This window comes from Jaculus jaculus, chromosome 14 (genome assembly GCF_020740685.1).
Source record: "Jaculus jaculus isolate mJacJac1 chromosome 14, mJacJac1.mat.Y.cur, whole genome shotgun sequence".
NCBI lineage: Eukaryota > Metazoa > Chordata > Mammalia > Rodentia > Dipodidae > Jaculus > Jaculus jaculus.
The window spans coordinates 23,016,960-23,035,471 of record NC_059115.1 but is presented as its reverse complement, the minus strand read 5'-3'; the positions used below and the strand labels follow the sequence as shown (position 1 = coordinate 23,035,471).

General features: G+C 48.5%; 1 protein-coding gene across 2 annotated transcripts in view; it reads right to left on the bottom strand.

Moving 5' to 3' along the window:
• Crmp1 (collapsin response mediator protein 1) overlaps positions 1–18,512 on the bottom strand; it is a 72,033-nt gene that overhangs the window by 37,471 nt on the left and 16,050 nt on the right. For both annotated transcript variants that reach the window (XM_004669835.2, XM_004669834.3), the window contains exons 2-4: positions 7,853–7,941; positions 5,182–5,366; positions 1,545–1,709 (exon numbers count right to left, since the gene is read on the bottom strand). In XM_004669835.2, coding sequence (XP_004669892.2) covers positions 1,545–1,709; positions 5,182–5,366; positions 7,853–7,941 — 439 coding nt within the window. The remainder of the gene's footprint in view (positions 1–1,544; positions 1,710–5,181; positions 5,367–7,852; positions 7,942–18,512) is intronic.

The window sequence follows — 18,512 nt, the reverse complement described above, 5'->3', positions numbered from 1 at the left end:
CTCCAGTAATGAAGGTGCTGAGGTAACATGGAACACATGGATCACCATGGCAGGCTCCCTCAGGGGATGACTGTGTATGGGGTGGGATTCTGTGCAGTGGGAGTCACAGCTGACACATGAAAGAATCATGACTTCATGACAGCAACAGCATGCACAGACATACAAGGAATCCAAAGCGGTGAGTGGAAAGGGGACAAGTGAATAGTCACACAGGGAAAATATGTATGAAATGTGAACATAATTGGTAATTAACACACTACAGTGAAAACAACAATGGCACTCTGGGCTCCCCTCTCACCTCCCTCCCTCTGCAGTCAGCAAGGGTCTCACAAATAGCAGCGACACCCAAGTGGTGCAGCCTACACTACCAGGGACTCTGACTGGAGCCTCTATGTATACACAATGGAGCATTTTTCAGGCAACCACTTCTCATAATCTTGGAAAGCATTAAAACCTTCATGTGTAATTTCATTTCTAAAGGCCTCAGAAAGTCACGAGAAATGAAAACACATGCTCATATATGGAGATGTTCAATGGAACACGATTCATAATGAAACAAACAAAAAATCTAAACACCCAATAAAAGGAAATAGCTAAGCAAATTGGCCATTACATTTTATTTTATGAGCTGTTAAAAAGTTACTGATGAAGAGCTATGTTACTCATAAAGTGTTAAGTGAAAAGAGAGGGTTCCACGCGGCAGCCAGCGCACCACCATATAAGGAAAACTCACGGAGCTGCACAGGGCACTGAGGGCAATCACCCTTAACACTCATGGTCAGTGGCAACTGGAGCCAGAACCAAAGGGAAAACTTCCTGGTCCTGATCTTCCACATTCCATGCACTGGAGAGGCTGCCCCTTTGCCAATAGAAACCCCTGCAAATGAGTTTTGGAAACTGAGAGCATGGCCCAATGGCCCCTGAAGTCTGTCCACTCCAGGCACCTCCTCAGCTCTAGACTGTCCTCTTGGCGGACCTCTTATGCCTACACTTATTCTGTCTTGCTGGTGTGTTTCCCTCCTGCCTCTGTGCAGCCATCTTCACTGGGTAGAATGCACATCAGAGCAGGTCACGTGGTGTGATCCCCAATAGAAAGGAACCAGGTAACAGGTTTGGGATACTGAAGACAAAGCAGCTGGGATGGGCCGTGAGGAAAAGGTACCACTGAGCTGGTCTTGAAGGACAGGAGCATGGTGGCAGCCAAAGAAAGGACATTCCTACAGAAAAGTGGCTGCAGCAGAGGACCAGAAGTCAAGCAGGTAGCAGGGAACAGGGGCCAGAATTAAGATACCCAAGATGGGAAGAGTGAGGCTAGACCCAGGTAGTTTAGAAGGTGAGGCTCCTTCTATGGCCCAAGGACTGCTCAGGGCTTCAGGGCAAAGAGGACAAACTCTCCTAAAGAGGGGAGCCTTGTGCTTTCATCACTGGGTAGCAGCGTGCCGCTCAGAGCTAGGTTTGCAGCAGCTGCAGGTGAAGGAGTTTTAATTCCACTCTCGATTGGCAAGGGACTGGGATGCTAAGGCCCATTGCAGGTTTTCACCGACCTTTGTCCTGTACCAGCACCTCCAGCTCCTCCCGAACACCATCGCACCAGCCTGTGAGGTCCACGTGGAGGGAGTAATCACAGCAGGATTTGGTGTCTGCTGCTTCGTGCCACTTCTCAAAGGAAGTCAGCAGGCTGGACCCAGGCTCAGGAACAACATGATCAACTGCGGACAGAGAAACATGCGTCATGATCTCAGGACCCAAGTTGTTCCACAGTGGCCATATCACCCCTACAGCCGCCACTACCACCATCACCATTACTATTATCACCACCACCATCATCACCTCCACTATCTTCAAATGTCCCCACCATCACCTTACCATCACCACCACCACATCCCCATCATCATGCCCACCAATATCACAAGTACCATTAAGCATCACCACCACCATCTCACCACCACCATTACCACAATCATCATCAATACCCACACCATCACCACAGTCACCATCACCACTAACACCACTCTCATTATCACCACCACTGTCATCATCCCCATCAATATTTAGGCCCAATGCCACCACAATGATCACCACTATCCCTTTCTACATCACTACCAACATCATCATTGTCACTGCTGCCATCATTGTCATCATCACCATAACCCCCAGCAGTGACAATTTCATGGCCATCTCTAGACTCTGTCACCACAATTGTGACCACCACCATCATCATCACTGCCACCACTGACATCACAGCTCTTTATCAAATTCTCACCATACATCAGAGAGTGGAACAAAAGCTTCGTGCAGATTTCTCACTAATGACTCCACCTAGCAGAGGAGAACCCTGATGCCCAAAGGGATGAGGAACTCATCCACACTCTCACAACTAGTCACCAGTGGTTCTCCCTCAGAGACCCATCACGTGTCTGAACTCTGACACTACTCCACACAACCAACCTTTGTCCATAATGCCAGGTAGAATGGACCTTGGAGACCAAGAAAAGTAACATTTGTCTCTTTTACAAATAAAATGTAATTGTGAAGTAGATGGGAAGCAGGGGTCTCCTGTCTTAAAGGTCCCCTGGCTTCACGTACCCCTGAGGCTGCTACATTTCTCTGCCGACACACACACACACACACACACACACACACACACACAGCCTTCCCTCGCCCTCAGCTCTCCACCTAAAGCACCAGCCTCTAATGCCACCGCCACGTCTCCAGGACTTATGGGAACACCTGATCCTCACACCACAGGGCACTACTCCCTCCTTGAAGCTTGCTCCTGACATCAGCTCTATAGCACAGGACCTTCCAGCTTTTCCTCTACTTCTTCAGGTGTTTCTTCTCAATCTCCTTGCAGACTCCTACCCTGCTTGTCTAATAAGTGATTGAACCACGTAAGTTGGCCCAAGAACATCTCTTTTCACTCACCTGCTCAATCAAACGAACCACTTCTTCTGAATCATAAAACTCTGAACCCAGTTAGCCTTACCACTAGAATAACTCAATGGCCCCCAAAGCAAAATGTCCAGCAGCTCCCACAGCACTGCCCTACCCCTACCCCACTGAGAACTTGCCCTACCCCCCCCACACACAAGCTGAGGAAGACTTTGCCACCTAACAGTTCCACAAATCCCAGGTGAGTTGAGGCCATGTACACGCGTGCTCTCCTTCTGGTGCTCTGCTCCCCACCCGCACCCCATCTAACTCCTCAGCTTTCAGGTCCCTGCACCAACACTGTTTATCCAAAGCCCACTGCTATTTTCAGCCCTTGTCACAACTTAGTGACATCATGCTGTAATGGATTAGAAGTTCCAACGGAGGCTGCTCATCCTGAGAACAGGAGCCATGCCCTGCTTAGTTCGGCCTCCCCTCAGAGGCACAGCGCCTTGTATAGTGACTCTCGGTCAGCACCTGCTGAATGAAGAGTGGGGTTCGGCATTCAAGACCATCCGGTCTCCCTCAGGCCCTCCCTGTGGTCCTTCCATGGGCTCTGGAGTTCTATGAGCCACCCTGAAACTGCCCTGTTACAGATGGGGATCCAAGGCCACAGCAGCCCGGCCCCCCAGGGTCTCACAGCTGGCCATGCCCTCCTGGCTTGGGGCCGGGGTAAGCCTGGACACATGGCTCTGATTATGGTGACAGGATGTGGCCAACTGCTGAAGATGCCAGGCAGGGGCAGGGGCAGATGAGCTGCCTGAATCACAGAGGCTGGCAGCTGAAAGAACAGTGGCAATCATCACGTGTAGCAACCATGTGTCACAGTGGAGTCCAAGTAAACCAACTATGCAAGCAGCAGAACGACAGGCTTCCTGAGGCAGGAGGGCAGGTCCAGGTCCACAGGACACCACAATAAAAGGGTGCGTTGATTTGAATTTACATCCCCCAGTAGATGCAAATGCTTCATTAAAGCCGTAACTTGGACTTCCAGCCACCCAACAAGGGTGTCCTTGTCTCCCAGGCATTCTCTCCTCCCCACATTTCTCACAGCTCACTGTGGCAGACAGTACCCCAGGGACAATGGACTTGGTCACACTGCTTACTCTGGCAACAGAACATGGGTGAAAGTCTGAGAATAGAGAGGGATGTGTGGAAAAAGGAGGTGCAAAGCTTCCCCCCTCCGACCTTCCTGCCACAGGCCATGAGAAGGGCATGCAGAGTTGAAAACCCAACTGTGGCCTGCAGCAGCCACTCCATCAACCCTGTAAGAAAAGCAAGTCTTGCTTAAGGTCAGTTCAGATAGGATTTGAGTGTGTCCCCAAGGGTCCATGGTTTTGATGCTGGGTCTTCAGTGTGGCCATGCTGGGACATGTGGAAACCTTTAAGAGGGGGGCCTAGAAAATGGTTGGGTCACGGGAGTTGTGTAGCACTGATGGTGAGCTTTCAGGGTGAGTTGACTGTCTATAAGAAAGGGAGTCTTTCGTGGAAAATGTTAATAAAAATTGTGAAAAAAAATGAAATTTTTAAAAAAGAGTATTTAGGGGCAAAAAAAAAAAAAGAAAGGGAGTCTTGCCCTGGGATCCCCGTCACACATTTCATACCATTATGCCATTCGCCACACTGTGACTCAAAGACTGGACTGGAGAAGCTACCCAATTGGACTTTCAGCCTCCAAAGTGAAGAGTTAAATGAGCTTCTTTTTTATAATGTACCCAACCATAGGTGTGGGAATGAGAAACAAACTAATAAAGATGCTGTTTGCTATGGAGCATTAGCACAGCATTACCACAGCAACAGTGACTAATGCAACCACCTCCACGTACCTACACACGTTATAACCCTCTGGACATCTATTCCCCCATCTGTCATGGAAATATCTGTGTTACTGTTTCTAAAACTTTAGCCATCTTCACAGTTTAGAATTTTGTTTATTTTAACTTTCTTTTCTCTATAATGTAGATTGTTCATAACAGCTTCTAAGAATATAATGCAAGCTGCAACTTTGTCCTAAGCAATTAAGTGCCACGACACACTAATCATTTGAGTTTGATACATATTAAAACAATTTTTTCAAAGTTTTAATGTTTGTGTTTATTAAGTTCCTATGAAATCACCCTGCACCCCATCATGAGCACACCTAACATGCTCCCGCTCATGGTGGGAGGACTGACAGCGAGGTAGGCGCAGATGGTGATGGTGTGAGGAGAGCTCATGGCCCATCCCTAAGGCAGGGCAGATGCCACTCACTGATCATCGTGGTCCCTCCTGCCAGTGCTGCCTTGGTCCCCTGGAAGAAGTCGTCAGCTGCAGTCAAGCCCTGGGAGGGCTTCTGTAGGTACGTGTTGACATCGATGCCCCCGGGAATGACCATCCGCCCGTTGGCCTCAATGGTCTTCACTCCACCAGGAACGATCAGGTTCTCTCCTATTTGTCTAGAGACAAACAGCAGGGAGGGTTTTGGTTCTTAAAAGGCAAAAAAGTGAGGCAGTCAGCCGTGCAACTTCAGCCCCCACCCCCTTAGTACGCATTTCCTAGCCTGGCCAGCAAAGCATACAGCTCAGTCACGGCCTGCCTTGGGAGCTGCTGTCTAGCACACACAGATTGCAAGAACAGCAGAGAGCCAGGAGCACAGGAGAGCCAGGCCACCTGGGTCCTAATCCAGTATGACTGAAGACCGTATAACTAGAGGACATTAGGACACAGGCACACACACAGAGGTCACCCTATGAGGACACCAGACAACAACTGTCTACAAGCTAAGAACAGGCCTCGGAGGGAGCACACTCTGATCTCGGACTCCAACCTGCAGAACACCGAGAATCAAATTTCTGTATGGACGACCAGGGCTGGAACAGCCCAAACAAGACGACGCTGACACCTTCATGCCAGACAAGGGCAAGCGCAGGAAACCTACAAAAGCCTGCAGAGTCTGTTAACGATTTGCTAGCTGCGGGAGTCCAGAAAAGAGTGCTGAGTGCTGACCTGCCCTTCTGGTCCCTACTGCGACAGGAGCCTAGAATGTTCCCCTGGAAGGAGATTCCCAAACAGGCCGGGGAGGGAAAGCAGCCAGAGAGACTAGCAGCCTACCCCCTGTGGGCCAGGCAGGAGACTTACTGTTGGAAACAGCTGGGAAATGTCAGGCACTAGGAGACAGCCTCAGCCAGACCAGGACAGGGACTGAGGAGTTTCAAAAGTCACCACCTGGCGGAGTGCAGCAATTTTTATTTTAAAAACTGAATCCAGGTGTCGCGAACTCTTGGGGTTTGGCAGCTCAGAACTCATGGGTGAGGCTGAGCCAGCAAAGGGAGGGCACAGAGTGGCAGTTCCTGCTGGGCTCTCCTCAGGAACTGGGGCATCCTACACGGTCACCCCCAACTGGAACAAGTCTAGTTCAGTGCAGGGCTGCAGACAGGGGAAACCCCAAGCGGCACGACTGCTGCTCCTATGAGGGCTGCCATCCCCGTCCACAGCCCGCCCGAGTCCACGCTCCCCTCCTGCCGCTGAGCACTGGGCTCGGGTGGGAGCTGAGGGGCCTCTGGAAGATGCCTGGCCCTTCGTTGCAGGAGAGCAGTGCCCCTGCCTAATGCTAAGCACTTCCAGAGTTGAGCTTCCCCTGGGGACTTTGCGGGTCAGTTCATTTAAAGCTCACAACATGCTTTCAGAGAGTGTGTGTGACAGTCTAAACAAGAACTCCTGCCAGAGGCCACGTGGTCCATCAGGCCCCACACAACCAAGTGAGACGAGAGTGGGGTGAATGGGTGGAAGGGAGCGACCAGCCCACATTACTCACGGGGTGCTTCACATGGGTGGTTTCTTCTAATGTACTCCCTAAATCCCCAGCTTCCACCCACCCTCTTCCCTCTCCCAGCACACGGGGCGGAGATTGATGATGTTAAGGAGGTTTCTTCCTGTCGGATGCTCGCCACCTTCAGATCCCCTCCCCTTTCAGTCCTGCTCCAGCTGCAGAACCTGGTCCTGAGATGGTGTCCCCCACTCCTCTTCCACACTCAAGGAACGAGAGGACAACAACCCTGGTGTGAAAAGCAGAGAGCCACACTGCTCCACTGTAGCCAGTAAGCCAAGGGAGACCAGACACTACTGCCCGATGTCATGTTCAAGCCCCAAACATCCCCCATGTGACTGCATTTGGAGTCAGTTAAGAATGTGATGGACTTTAAATGAGGCCACAAGAGCGAGTGCCTAATCTAACAGGCCCACTATCCTTATAATCAGAAATACCCAATGTCACACAGAAAGGCCATTTGTAAGAGCAAGGAAGTGCCCAACAGTCAGCCAAAGACAGATCTCGGCAGAAATTAAACTATGGTGGCACTTTGATTCAGGGGTTTCAGAAATGGAAGAAATAATTTTATTTTGTTCACACCACCCGGCCAGTGGTATTTTGGTTCAGCAGCACAGGCCAATCCTACCCACAGGTCATCACCAGCATGGCTGAAGAGGGAGCCAGGGACACTACCAGGAGGCTGTTCTTCCGTGTTAAGCCAACAGTGCCCTCCCCCTGCCTCTCTGGTCCTCTTGACCCAATTCCAGAAATGTGGCCAGGTAGGAGGCAAAGCTGGGAGCCCAGGCAGGAACTGTGGTTATGCAAGCCCAGCCCTCACCCCGCCAGCAGTGTGGCTAGGCCATTTCCATGGTAATGAAACCAAGGCTCAGCACCTGCACAGCCCAGCCCAAGGGTGAGCACTGAATGGAACTGGCATCTAAGGTGTAGCAGAGCCTAGCACAGCATCAGGCCTCTGGGCACAGTAGCTCCACTGCACACACAGACTGAACTCTCTGCTCTGTACCCCTAAAATACATGAAACAAAGCACACTCATTCTAGGGCAGAACTGCTCAGTGTGAGGAACGGAAATCTACAGAGGATGAGTTCTTAAAATGTCCATCTGGTCAACCCACTTTATGAGTCCATCTTCTAGGTAGACATCGGCGTAAAAGGACTGGTCATCATTGATGATGCGTCCACCTTTGATAAGGAGCCGGTCACTCTGAAAAACAAAGGAAGACAAAGTGTCACTAAGGAAGAGCTGGAACTTTATGCTCTTTTAGCTCTGATAAACACATTGTCAAATAACTTCAAAAGTAAAGGAACAGTGCTTTTTTATTTTATTTTATTTTATTTTTTGTTTTTGTTTTTTCAAGGCAGGGTCTCACTCTGGCTCAGGCTGACCTGGAGTTCACTATGTAGTCTCAGGGTGGCCTCGAACTCACGGCGATCCTCCTACCTCTGCCTCCCGAGTGCTGGGATTAAAGGCGTGAGCCACCACGCCCAGCTGGAACAGTGCTTTTTTAAGAGCCCCCTGGGATCTACTACCTGATGTTGATCATTTTCTATTCAATATTCACCATTCTTTGTTGTGTGTGTGTGTGTGTGCGCATGCACGTGCGCGTGTGCCAGAAGCTGATGTCCTTCCTCAATCACTCTCCACCTTATTTTCTAAGACAGGATCCCTCACTACATGTGGAGCTCATTGATTCTGCTAGTCTAACTAGCCAGCGAGTCCCGGGGATTCTCCTGTCTCCACATCCCCAGTGTGGGGATTAGAAGCATCTGCAGCAATGGCGTGGCTCAGGTGACCCCATAAACTTAAGCGTTGGGAATGCCATGTCCACAGCTGGTGGCAATTTGGGAACTAAACCCTCCTGAAGACAGTGTATTGCTGGGGGTGGGCTTATGGGTATTATAGCAAGCTTCCCCCTGCAGGTGTTTGGCACACTCTCCTATTGCTATTGTCCATTGGATGCTGCCCAGGAGGTGATGTCCACCCTCTGCTCATGCCATCATTTCCCCCTGCCATCATGGATCTTCCCCTCGAGTCAAATAAAGCCAAAATAACCCTTTTATTCCCACAAGATGCTCCTGACTGCAACATTTTACATGGGTACTGGGGAATTCAAACTCAGAGCCCCACGCTTGCACAGCAAGCCCTTTACCTAATAAGCCATCTCCTATTCCTATACTCACCATTCTTGGCTTACTTCATTTTCTACTGTTTAAAAAAATAGGGGAGGGGGGTGTTGGAGCAATGTCTCAGTGGTTAAGGCACTTGCCTTCAATGTCTAACAACCCAGGTTCAATTCCCCAGTATCCAGGTAAAGCCAGATGCACAAGTGGTACATGCATCTGGAGTTCATTTGCGGTAGCTAGAGGCACTGGTACACACATACTCTCTCTCCCTCCCTTCTTGCAAATAAACAAATATAAATGAACTCCAGATGCATGGGCCACTTTGTGCATCTGACTTTAAGTGGGTACTGAGGAATCAAACCTGGGCCATCAGACTTTGCAAACAGTCCCCTTTAACCATCTCTCCAGACCCTCAAATGTTTTTTACGTTTGCAGAGTGCTTTATAAACAAAGTCCATCACCAGAGAATTCAACCTATAGAAGCTCTAGAATGTATCTGTAATTGTTAGGGAATTTCTGAATAAACATAAGTACAATTCAGGATTCCCACTAACCCGGTTATCATGACTCCCTCTGTCCTAGCCCCCAGTGAGATCACACTCAACTTTACTTGATCTCCTCAGAAATGTTTTTTCACAGATCTTTTAAAATCAGGATGCACACCCAATTCCCGTGCCCCAGTTTTCTGTAGCTCCAATAACCAGTCTCTCCCTTGCAAATGTCATTCATTGATTAAGAAACTGGATCATTTGTAAAATCAGAACTTCTTAAGGCTTTCTTGAATATGATGATCAATTTGGAGGCATTGTGAAAGATAATGAAGTTGGGTATGTGTGGTACATGCCTTTATAATCCCAGCACTCTGTGGAGGCAGAGGTAGGAGGATTGCTGTGAGTTCAAGGCCAGCCTGAGAACAGAGTGAATTCTAGGTCATCCTGGAGCTAGAGAGAGACACCTATCTTGAAAAACAAACAAACAAGCACAGTGTGTGTGTGTGTGTGTGTGTGTGTGTGTGTGTGTGTGTGTATCTCCAAAAAATTCCTCCTTCTCTCTCACTGGTTTAAAGACATGCTGATGTTTTCCCTGTTTCTGCCTCTCTTCCATAGCTATGACTCCAGCCAGCCACGCCCTCATCCATCCACAGACCCTGCACCTCAGCTCCCAACCAGGCCCAGGCCCTAAGGAGCCAGAGGACATAGGAACAGCTGGAGAGTGCTCTCCTGAGGCGGACAGATGACAGGCCTGCCTGCAACAATGTTGGGAGTCAGGAGAGCAAGAGTGGGGTGCAAGGGGAAGAAGCTACCAACCTCATCTGTCTCATCCCAGAGGTTCTGCAGAACAGGCTCAAACTCAGAACTGAAGTTGAGACAGGCTGGACCAAATAACGACTGAAGTGTGGGAAAACAGGAGAGAGAATGTGGAGTTTTCTAGGTCCACTGAAGGCTATGGAAAAGACCCAGAGGCAGAAAACTGGAGAACACACACACACACAAAAGAACACAGTCCTTCCATCATTTTGCCCTAAGCATGTCCCAAGTTACATCCTGTTCTTCATGCTTGCAATATGCGGAAGAGGGTGAGGCAGGGTCTCGCTCTAGTCCAGGCTGACTCAGAGCTCACTCAGAGCTCAGGCTCCCGGAATTCAGGGCAATCCTTCTATTCCAGCTCCCCAAATGCTGGGAGTACAGGCATGAGCCACAATACCCAGATACAATTTTCAAATGCCTACAAATACTCTACCTTCTGGATACATAATTGCTTAGTTATTCCTCACCATTAGACTACATTTTTGCATGTGTACATGCGTGTGCACATGTGTGTATATGTTTGTGTGTTCAGTCACACACATAGAAAGGCTAGAAGTAGATACTGGGCATCTTCCACAGTCACTCTGTACTTTCATTTACTGAGGCAGGGCCTCTTCCTACCCCTACAGCTCCATGATTTGGGTGGACTTGCTAGACAACGAGCCCCCGGAGTCCCGGCCTCCACCTCCCCAATGACAGGACTACAGGCAGATGCCACAACGTCAGCATTTCACACGGGCTCTGGGCATCTGAACTCAGGTCCTCATGCTTGTGCAGCAAGCACTTTACCCACGATGCCATGTGGCCAGCATCTCTGTTAGACTCCTAAGCTGCTTTCCATCTCCCACAGGGATAAGTACTGTGCAATGAACAACCCTGTGCACAAGAACATACTTGACTTGGATGACTGTTGAGTAAATGCCCAGAAAGTTAACAGGGTCAAACAGCATACATCTTATGTAGAGCCCTTGTGTGGTCCAGTAATGCACATGTCGGTCACAGGGGCACCAACCAACTTTGCTTATCATTAGTATTTATTAATTTGCATTTGCTGGAGGCTGTGAAGTTTCCCCGTGTGCTCAGTATTTTCAAGATCCCCAAGCTGCTCTTAAACCGCAGCCCTAGCCCTTGGGTAGCATCAGTGGCAGTGAAGAGGAAGAACTCAGCCTCCTGCAGGAGAGCTTGCCATCCATAACCATTCACAGTGGATGCGGAGGTGAGCCTAGCACAGTGGGCAAGCAGGAAAGAAAGGCAGGCTTGGAAACCCAAAGCAGGGCACATGTGGACCTAGCTAAACCTTAGGCAGCTGGCTGGGGTTTGAGTCCACCAGGCCCCTGAGGAATGGTGGCTGAGAACTCAGGTGAGTCCCACAGACCATGACTCCAACAGTCCCAGTGCCCATGGCACCTACTGTAAGAAGAAAACAGGATGCCAAGCCTGGAGGAAAGTTCAAGTCAAACTAAGGAAGCCGGAGCTTCCCGAACAGCCTGTGGCTGGAACCCCCAGCTGAGTTCCAGCAGCACGTTTCTCTCCAGTCAAAGTCAAGGTCAGCGAATCCCCGATCTGGACTCTCATCATCCAATCACAGCTCACACTCTTCCTTCATGAACTGTGAGCTCAGTAGAACTTACCCAGTGTCTTTCCTCTATATCTTCTCTTTGACTGTTCTATTAGAACACCATACAGGAACATCCACAGGCAGAGCTTACATCCAGGACCCACTTTACGTTTTCATGGCACTAGTGACAGTAAAGCATGCTAAAGTGGGGCTTACCCTCACTGGATCTGAGCTTTGGCACAACCACAAAAAGCACTAGCTATCTATGAACTGATGTTAGTGGGGCCACCTAGAAAATGCCCCGCAGCTGCCCTCAGTAGACTGTTACTGGCATGGTGACAGAGACTTCATCTGTTTCTTCACTGCCTTGTCTCCAATACCTCAGACACAGCCTGCTGGAAGATGGGACAGTGCATGGGTAAATGGATACACTGAAGGATGGATGGGTAAATGAATAGCTGGATAGATGAATGGGTGGGTGGATGGACATATGGAAGGGAGGGAGAGAGGGAGGATATACTGGGCAATTAAAGGATAAACAGACATCCTGAGGTGCCTAACCTGGTTTTGTAAAAATGAATGGTGGAAGATGGAGGGGAAAAAAGGATATCAGCCTTAAGGGTCTCTGAATTTAAGGGACTCAGGGTCAGTTACTCTCAAGTCTAACAACATGCCCTCATCCTTAGTATAGGAGCCAGCCATGTTATATGCCTCCCCCCACCCCCGTGAGGATGCTCCAGGACCAAAACAAAGAGGAGGCCTCCATTATGCTTGTCAAGGAAGCAGTCAGTCAGGAAGGCAGGTTCCCCTGGCATGAGAACGGCAAGGAAACGTGAGTCATCAGCAGTTACTATGTGGCTGCCAAAGCCCGGCCACCCACAAACAATAGTATATGCCTTGTCACATTTAATAGCAACCTCTCAGACTGGGCCTGAAAGGGGATATTTAAATGCGCTGTGCAACAGATCAGCTCAGCCTACCCGGAATTTCCAGAGCCAAACCCACCCTGTGTGTAGGCTCCAAGGATGCAAGCTCTCAGCATCTCTCAGGTGCAGGATATTTCTGAAAAAAAAAAAATGCCCATGACAAGGCAAGAGCTGATGTATTCCTCATTTTTTCTCTTAAAATTGTTGCCCCTTGGACAGGGGAGATGGCTAAGTCATTAAAGGTACTTGCTTGAAAACTGTGCTGGCCCAGATTTGATCCCCCAGTACCCATGTAAAGCACATGCACAAAATGGTACATGCATCTAGAGTTCATTTGTGGTGGCAAGAGGTATTTGCTATGTCTTTCTCTCCTTACAAACACATTAACATTATTGTGAGCTGGAGAGATGGCTTAGCAGTTAAGACACTTGTCTGCAAAGCCAAAGAACCCAGGTTCGATTGTCCAGGACCCACGTAAGCCAGATGTTCAAGGTGGCACATGCACCTGGAGTTCATTTGCAGTGGCTGGAGGCCCTGGCATACCCATTCTCTCTCTCTCTCCCCCTCCCTCCTTTCCTCCCTTCCTCTTGCAATCTCTCAAATAAATAAAAATAAAATAAAAACATTGTTGCCCCTTTCCCTTGGGAGGTGCAGGCCAGAGGAAAAGATAAGGTGTCTTCCATCGCTCTTCCACCTTATCTCCAGGAGACAGACTCTCACTGAACCTGAAGTTCACTGCTTTTTGGCTGGACTAGCCTACCAGGCAGCCCCAGAGACCATCCTGTGTACCCTCCTCAGCACCGTGGCTATAGGCATGTAAGCCCACACACAACTCTTTTTTTTTCTTTTGTTACATGAGTGCTAGGGAATGAACTTGGGTCCTCATGCTTGTGCAGCAAGTGCTCCTTGCCACCAAACCATCCCTTTCACCCTGCCCTGTTGTCTTTTAACAGGCATTTTCAAAGCCAGTTAAGGGCACTTTAGAAGGTACTGTCCTGGAATGGGGTCCACAGGTATAGTGAGCTCAGAAAGTCTTGCCTTGACACAGAAGCAAGGATGGCTTTCGTGATAGCTCCTCTCACAGCCCTCCTCTGCTGATGCATAATACAGCATGAAGACTCACAAGAAAGTGAATGTACAGCGCTTCCAAGCTCAGACTTCCATGCTGGGGAAATCTTGTAGGATAACTTCCGGAGAAGACAACCTCTCTGGGAGTCAATTATTTGTGTGTGTGCAGGGGGGACATCTGGAATTCACACATGCCACAGTGCACATGCGGGGAGGTCGAAGGACAGGCTCAGGGTATCGGCCTTGGCCTTCCACTTTGCTTGGGGACAAGATCTCTCTTGCTGTTTTTGCCTCTGTGAGCTTTGGGATTCTCCTGACAGCCTCCCACGGCCAAGGGTACATCATTTGTGTCCAGCTTTATGTGGGCTCGGCGACCTAAACCATGGTCATCAGGTTTGTGCAGCAAGTGCTTGTAACCACTGAGATACCGCCCCAGCCCAGGGAGTCACATGCTTTGTGACTGCTGACCCTGGATGGTTTATGTGGAATGCCCACATGCAAATGAGATTCAGGGACAGAGGTGACCCCAACTTTGCAGAATTCACCAAGGTGCTGGGTAGACCCAAGGCTCCACATCTTCCTGTCCACATGTGTACCACCACATCACACTGCTAACACATTTTAAAATATTTTCATTCTTTAGGATTCCCAACACTGTACAAGCAGATGGGGTTGAAAAACACCTCAGCCCCTGACCTGAGCATTCTAAAGATTCCTTTTTCACGAGTACAAGCTCAGGGGCCGGGGTGCCTGTCCCATGTACACAACGCCTTGGGGTCCATTCCCAACACCACAAAATCAACAAAATGAGAAAACTCACAGAATGACACACTAAAGAGTAAATCTTACCACACATATACAAAATATATGCTTACATATTTCAAATATTAGACTTACTTATATATACTAAATATAAATAGGTATTTATAAGTTGAAAAGGAGAATTCCCCCTTTAAGACAGAACATCATGGCGTCACGGCCTCTCACAGGAGCACTGTGAGGACTGGACAGTCGGCAGATGCAAGCAATGATAAGCTCTGTATGAAGAGCTTTGAAGAAAATAATACACCTCGTCAACAGAAATCTCATAGTAGCATTTCACAACATGCTGCAGACAGCCAGTTCATTCATGACGACAATAAGGTTTAGAGGCCTACGTCACGCAAGTTCATGTCTTTGAACCAGTGCTGTTTAAGACAAAAATGCCCAATCAGACATGAAGACTCCATTAACCATCCATCACTCATGTGTTTGAATTCTCCAAGTCTCAGGTTCCTCATTTGTAACACAGGAATAACTGGCAGTGGAAAGTGTGGAGCTGGTAGGTGTGTATCCTCATCTATTTTCTGTGGCAGGAACTCCCTTTCATAAGTAGGTGCTTAGGCTCTGTGATAAGAGTGCTTGTTTTCTGAGAACATGTAAGGCCCTGGGTTCAATCCCTAGCACCATAAAGAAAAACAATAAACAATATTGCATAAAAAATTGTTTACAAAAATTGTGTGGAGCTAAAAGGAACAGCTCTTTGCCTTAAGCTTGTCCAGGCCAGTGGGGGTGACTAGTATCACTGGACTTTTGCGATCCAGTGTGGGAAGGCCTTGACAGAGAGCCGAGCAAAGGGGACACAGAGGGGGCCTCCACTCATTTTGAGCCTGAAGAATGAGTAGGAAAAAGCTCCATGGAAAATGCAAAGAGGGAAGACAAGGGGAGGTAGCCCCATGAGGAAAGGAGCAGGGGAGAGGGGACCTGGGAGTGAGGTTCTTTAGCTGAAGAGGAGTGTCCCCCATGGAACTTGGGTCCAGAGCCACCCAAAGACACCAAAACCCATGCAGGCTTGAGTCCTTCATGTAAGCGGCACGAAATTTGCATCCTGTCTGTATCAATCCTCCCAGATATTGACATCCTCATCAGGTTACTAACAACACCAGTGCAATGTAAATGCTATGGAAATAGTTGGCATATTGGGCTGTCTAGGGAATGACAAGGAAAAAAGTCTGTACATGTCCAGCACTGATGCAAATATTTCCCCACTATTTTCCATCTGTGGCTGGTTGAATCCATAGACATGAAGAGCGAACATCATGACCTCAGAGCCGGCAACTTGGGTTTGCAGCTGTCAGAACCCAGGGATACTAACTCCACGTGCACAAGAGACTCTCCTCCCTGCACGATGGGAATGCAAGGGTTTCTGTGGAGAGGGAGCTCAGACACAGAGGGCTTCTGAATTGACATGTCCTCACACATGCTCTGGGTAGATGTGGAAGATAGTAAGTAATCATCTTTATAGTCTCCTCAAAGCTGAAGTCTCTCAGTAAGAATTCATTTGCAGTATATATCAAAGGGCCCAGAAATCTAGTGCTGGAACTTTGTCCTCAGGAAGGAGCTAAAGAATTATACACAGGACTGGGGAGACAGTTCCACTGGCAAAGTGCTTGCCTTGTTAAGATGAACCCATGCCAAAAAAAAAAAGAGCCAGTTGTGGTAGCATGCACCCCTAATCCTAGTGCTGGGAAGACGGAGACAGGAGGATCCCTGGGGCCAACTAGTCTAGTCTGCTTGGTGAGAAACGCTACCTCAAAAAAAATGTTGGAAAACAACTAAAATACGTCTGAAGGTGTCTCTGGCCTCAGAATGCATTTACACACATATGCAAACACACCTGCATACTAATGAAAACATCCACACAGAAAGAATGTGTTTAAGGAAAGGAATGCTGGGAGAGTAAAAAAGGAACAAAAGGGAGAAGAAAAGCAGAAAGAGAACAGAGCATAGAGAGGCCAACAGATAATGGGGTGTGTGGGTGGGTGTGTGTGTGTGTGTGTGTGTGTGTGTGTGTACACGTGCATTCAAGTGAGCATGGGCACATATGCCATGGCATGGGTGTAGAGGTCAGAGGACAACTTTGGGTGTCAGTCTTCTCCACCCACATTGTTTGAGGCAGGGTCTCTCTTTCAGTATTGTATTTACCAGACTCGCTGGCTGCAAGCTTCCAGTCAACTGCTGTCTCCACCTCCCTCCTTGCCCAAGGTGCACTGGGATTACAGATTCCCACTTTACATGGGTTCTGGGATCCAAATTCAGGTTTGTTAATGCTTGCACAACAATCACTTAATCCACTAAGTCATCTCTCCAGCCCCTTTATACTGTTTATTAAATTCTCAGAAAGCCTCCTTCTGCTGGCCAGGAACAGACGCGTGTAGATGGAAAGCTGTGTGCATCAAGGGCTGCTGAAGGCCTCCTCACAAAGGTCCACCTGAGCCAGGGCGGGGAGCAGCAATGACATTTTTGTGACCAAGTGTCTTGTGAGTGGGAGGATGGCCCAGGCCAGGGGAAGGGCTTCTGCTCCAAGTCTACCATTATCTCCCACAGGCCCCAGTGGGGATGACAGCTGGAGCTGGATGGAAGGAAGCTTTTGTTCATTTTGCAAACACGGTGTGTCTTGGGAAGCTATGTTTACAAAAGTTAGTCAATCTCTTCCAAGACTAAGGGAACCTTGAGAAAGAGGGCGCAAAAGAATGTTAAGAGCAAGGAAGTAGGGAGGAGATCCGCAGATGTGACATGGACCTTACACTCATAACTCAGCAGCTGGGGTTTCCTGCATAAGACTGAGCCTGTCACCATAGATGAGGAAGGACATAGGACACCTCAGACGTCCCAGACTAAGTAATGACAACTAACTGTTGCTGGGGGAGGGAGAGTCGGGTTCATTAGTAGTGAAGCCACAAGCAAGTTGTCCATTCCACAGTAAATAACCTTCAGTGGGTCTTTTTAAAGAGCATGGAAGTAAGATAGGGATTAACAGGGAAGATGAAGGGTGCTAGTGGGTGGGGAGGGGAGAGATAATTGGAGTAAATGAGATTAAAATGCATTCTATACATGTATAAAAATCTTCTTAGCCATACAGCAGCAAAGCAAACCACATCCAGCCTTGGCTGGGGTTCATTTCACTGAGAATAATTTATGCCTATCCCTAGTGAGGGGTTATAGGCCTGGGCCCTGGGTTCTGCACTCCTTCCCACATGGTAGAAATGAACTCTGTCCAACCCACAAACTCAGGAGGTTTATAAAGACTACTAATGTCTGAGAACCGTCACAAGAAAATAAGAATTATCAAACTAACACTTATCCAAAAATCAGTGGCTTAGCAGCAATGGCTATTTGGAAAATAACAGAGATACAAGGCTGTTATTAGAATCACTGGATGACAGTGGCTGTGTCATCAAATAGGGGACCTTTGGGTTGGATTCTGAAATATAAGCAGAAATTCACAAAGCTGGGGGGGGACTATGTGAAGGACAACACTCCAGCAAAATAAGTAATATTTATATCTGAAAGTCCAATGCTGTGGGTGCTGTCCACGGTTCTGAAATGTGCTTTGCTAGCCCGCCCACCCAGGAGGGAGGTTTCTCCAAACCCTGAGGAGCTAAGTTCCCTCTCCTTCCTACCTCATCAGTCCCTTACTGCTTTTTTCTTAGCAAGGCAGCAAATTCTTAGACTTTACAATCCCCACAGAACCAAGATAACACTGACTTCCACAAAGGATGCAGTTAGTTTCAAGTACTTTCAGGCATCCTCATCACCCTCTCAGGACTTTTAACTTTCCAACGTTAGGGGACCTGACCCCATCTACCCTCCTCTGTGATGCTCTGCTAATGCTGAGATTGGGGTCTGTGGTCAGTGACTGAGTGTCACCCTGGGACCTCAGAGGTCACAGATTCTGGTAATGGTGCCCAATTCATCAGCTGGAACAGGGTGGGGGAAGCCAAGTTTGGGGCAATTAAACAAATGAGCAATC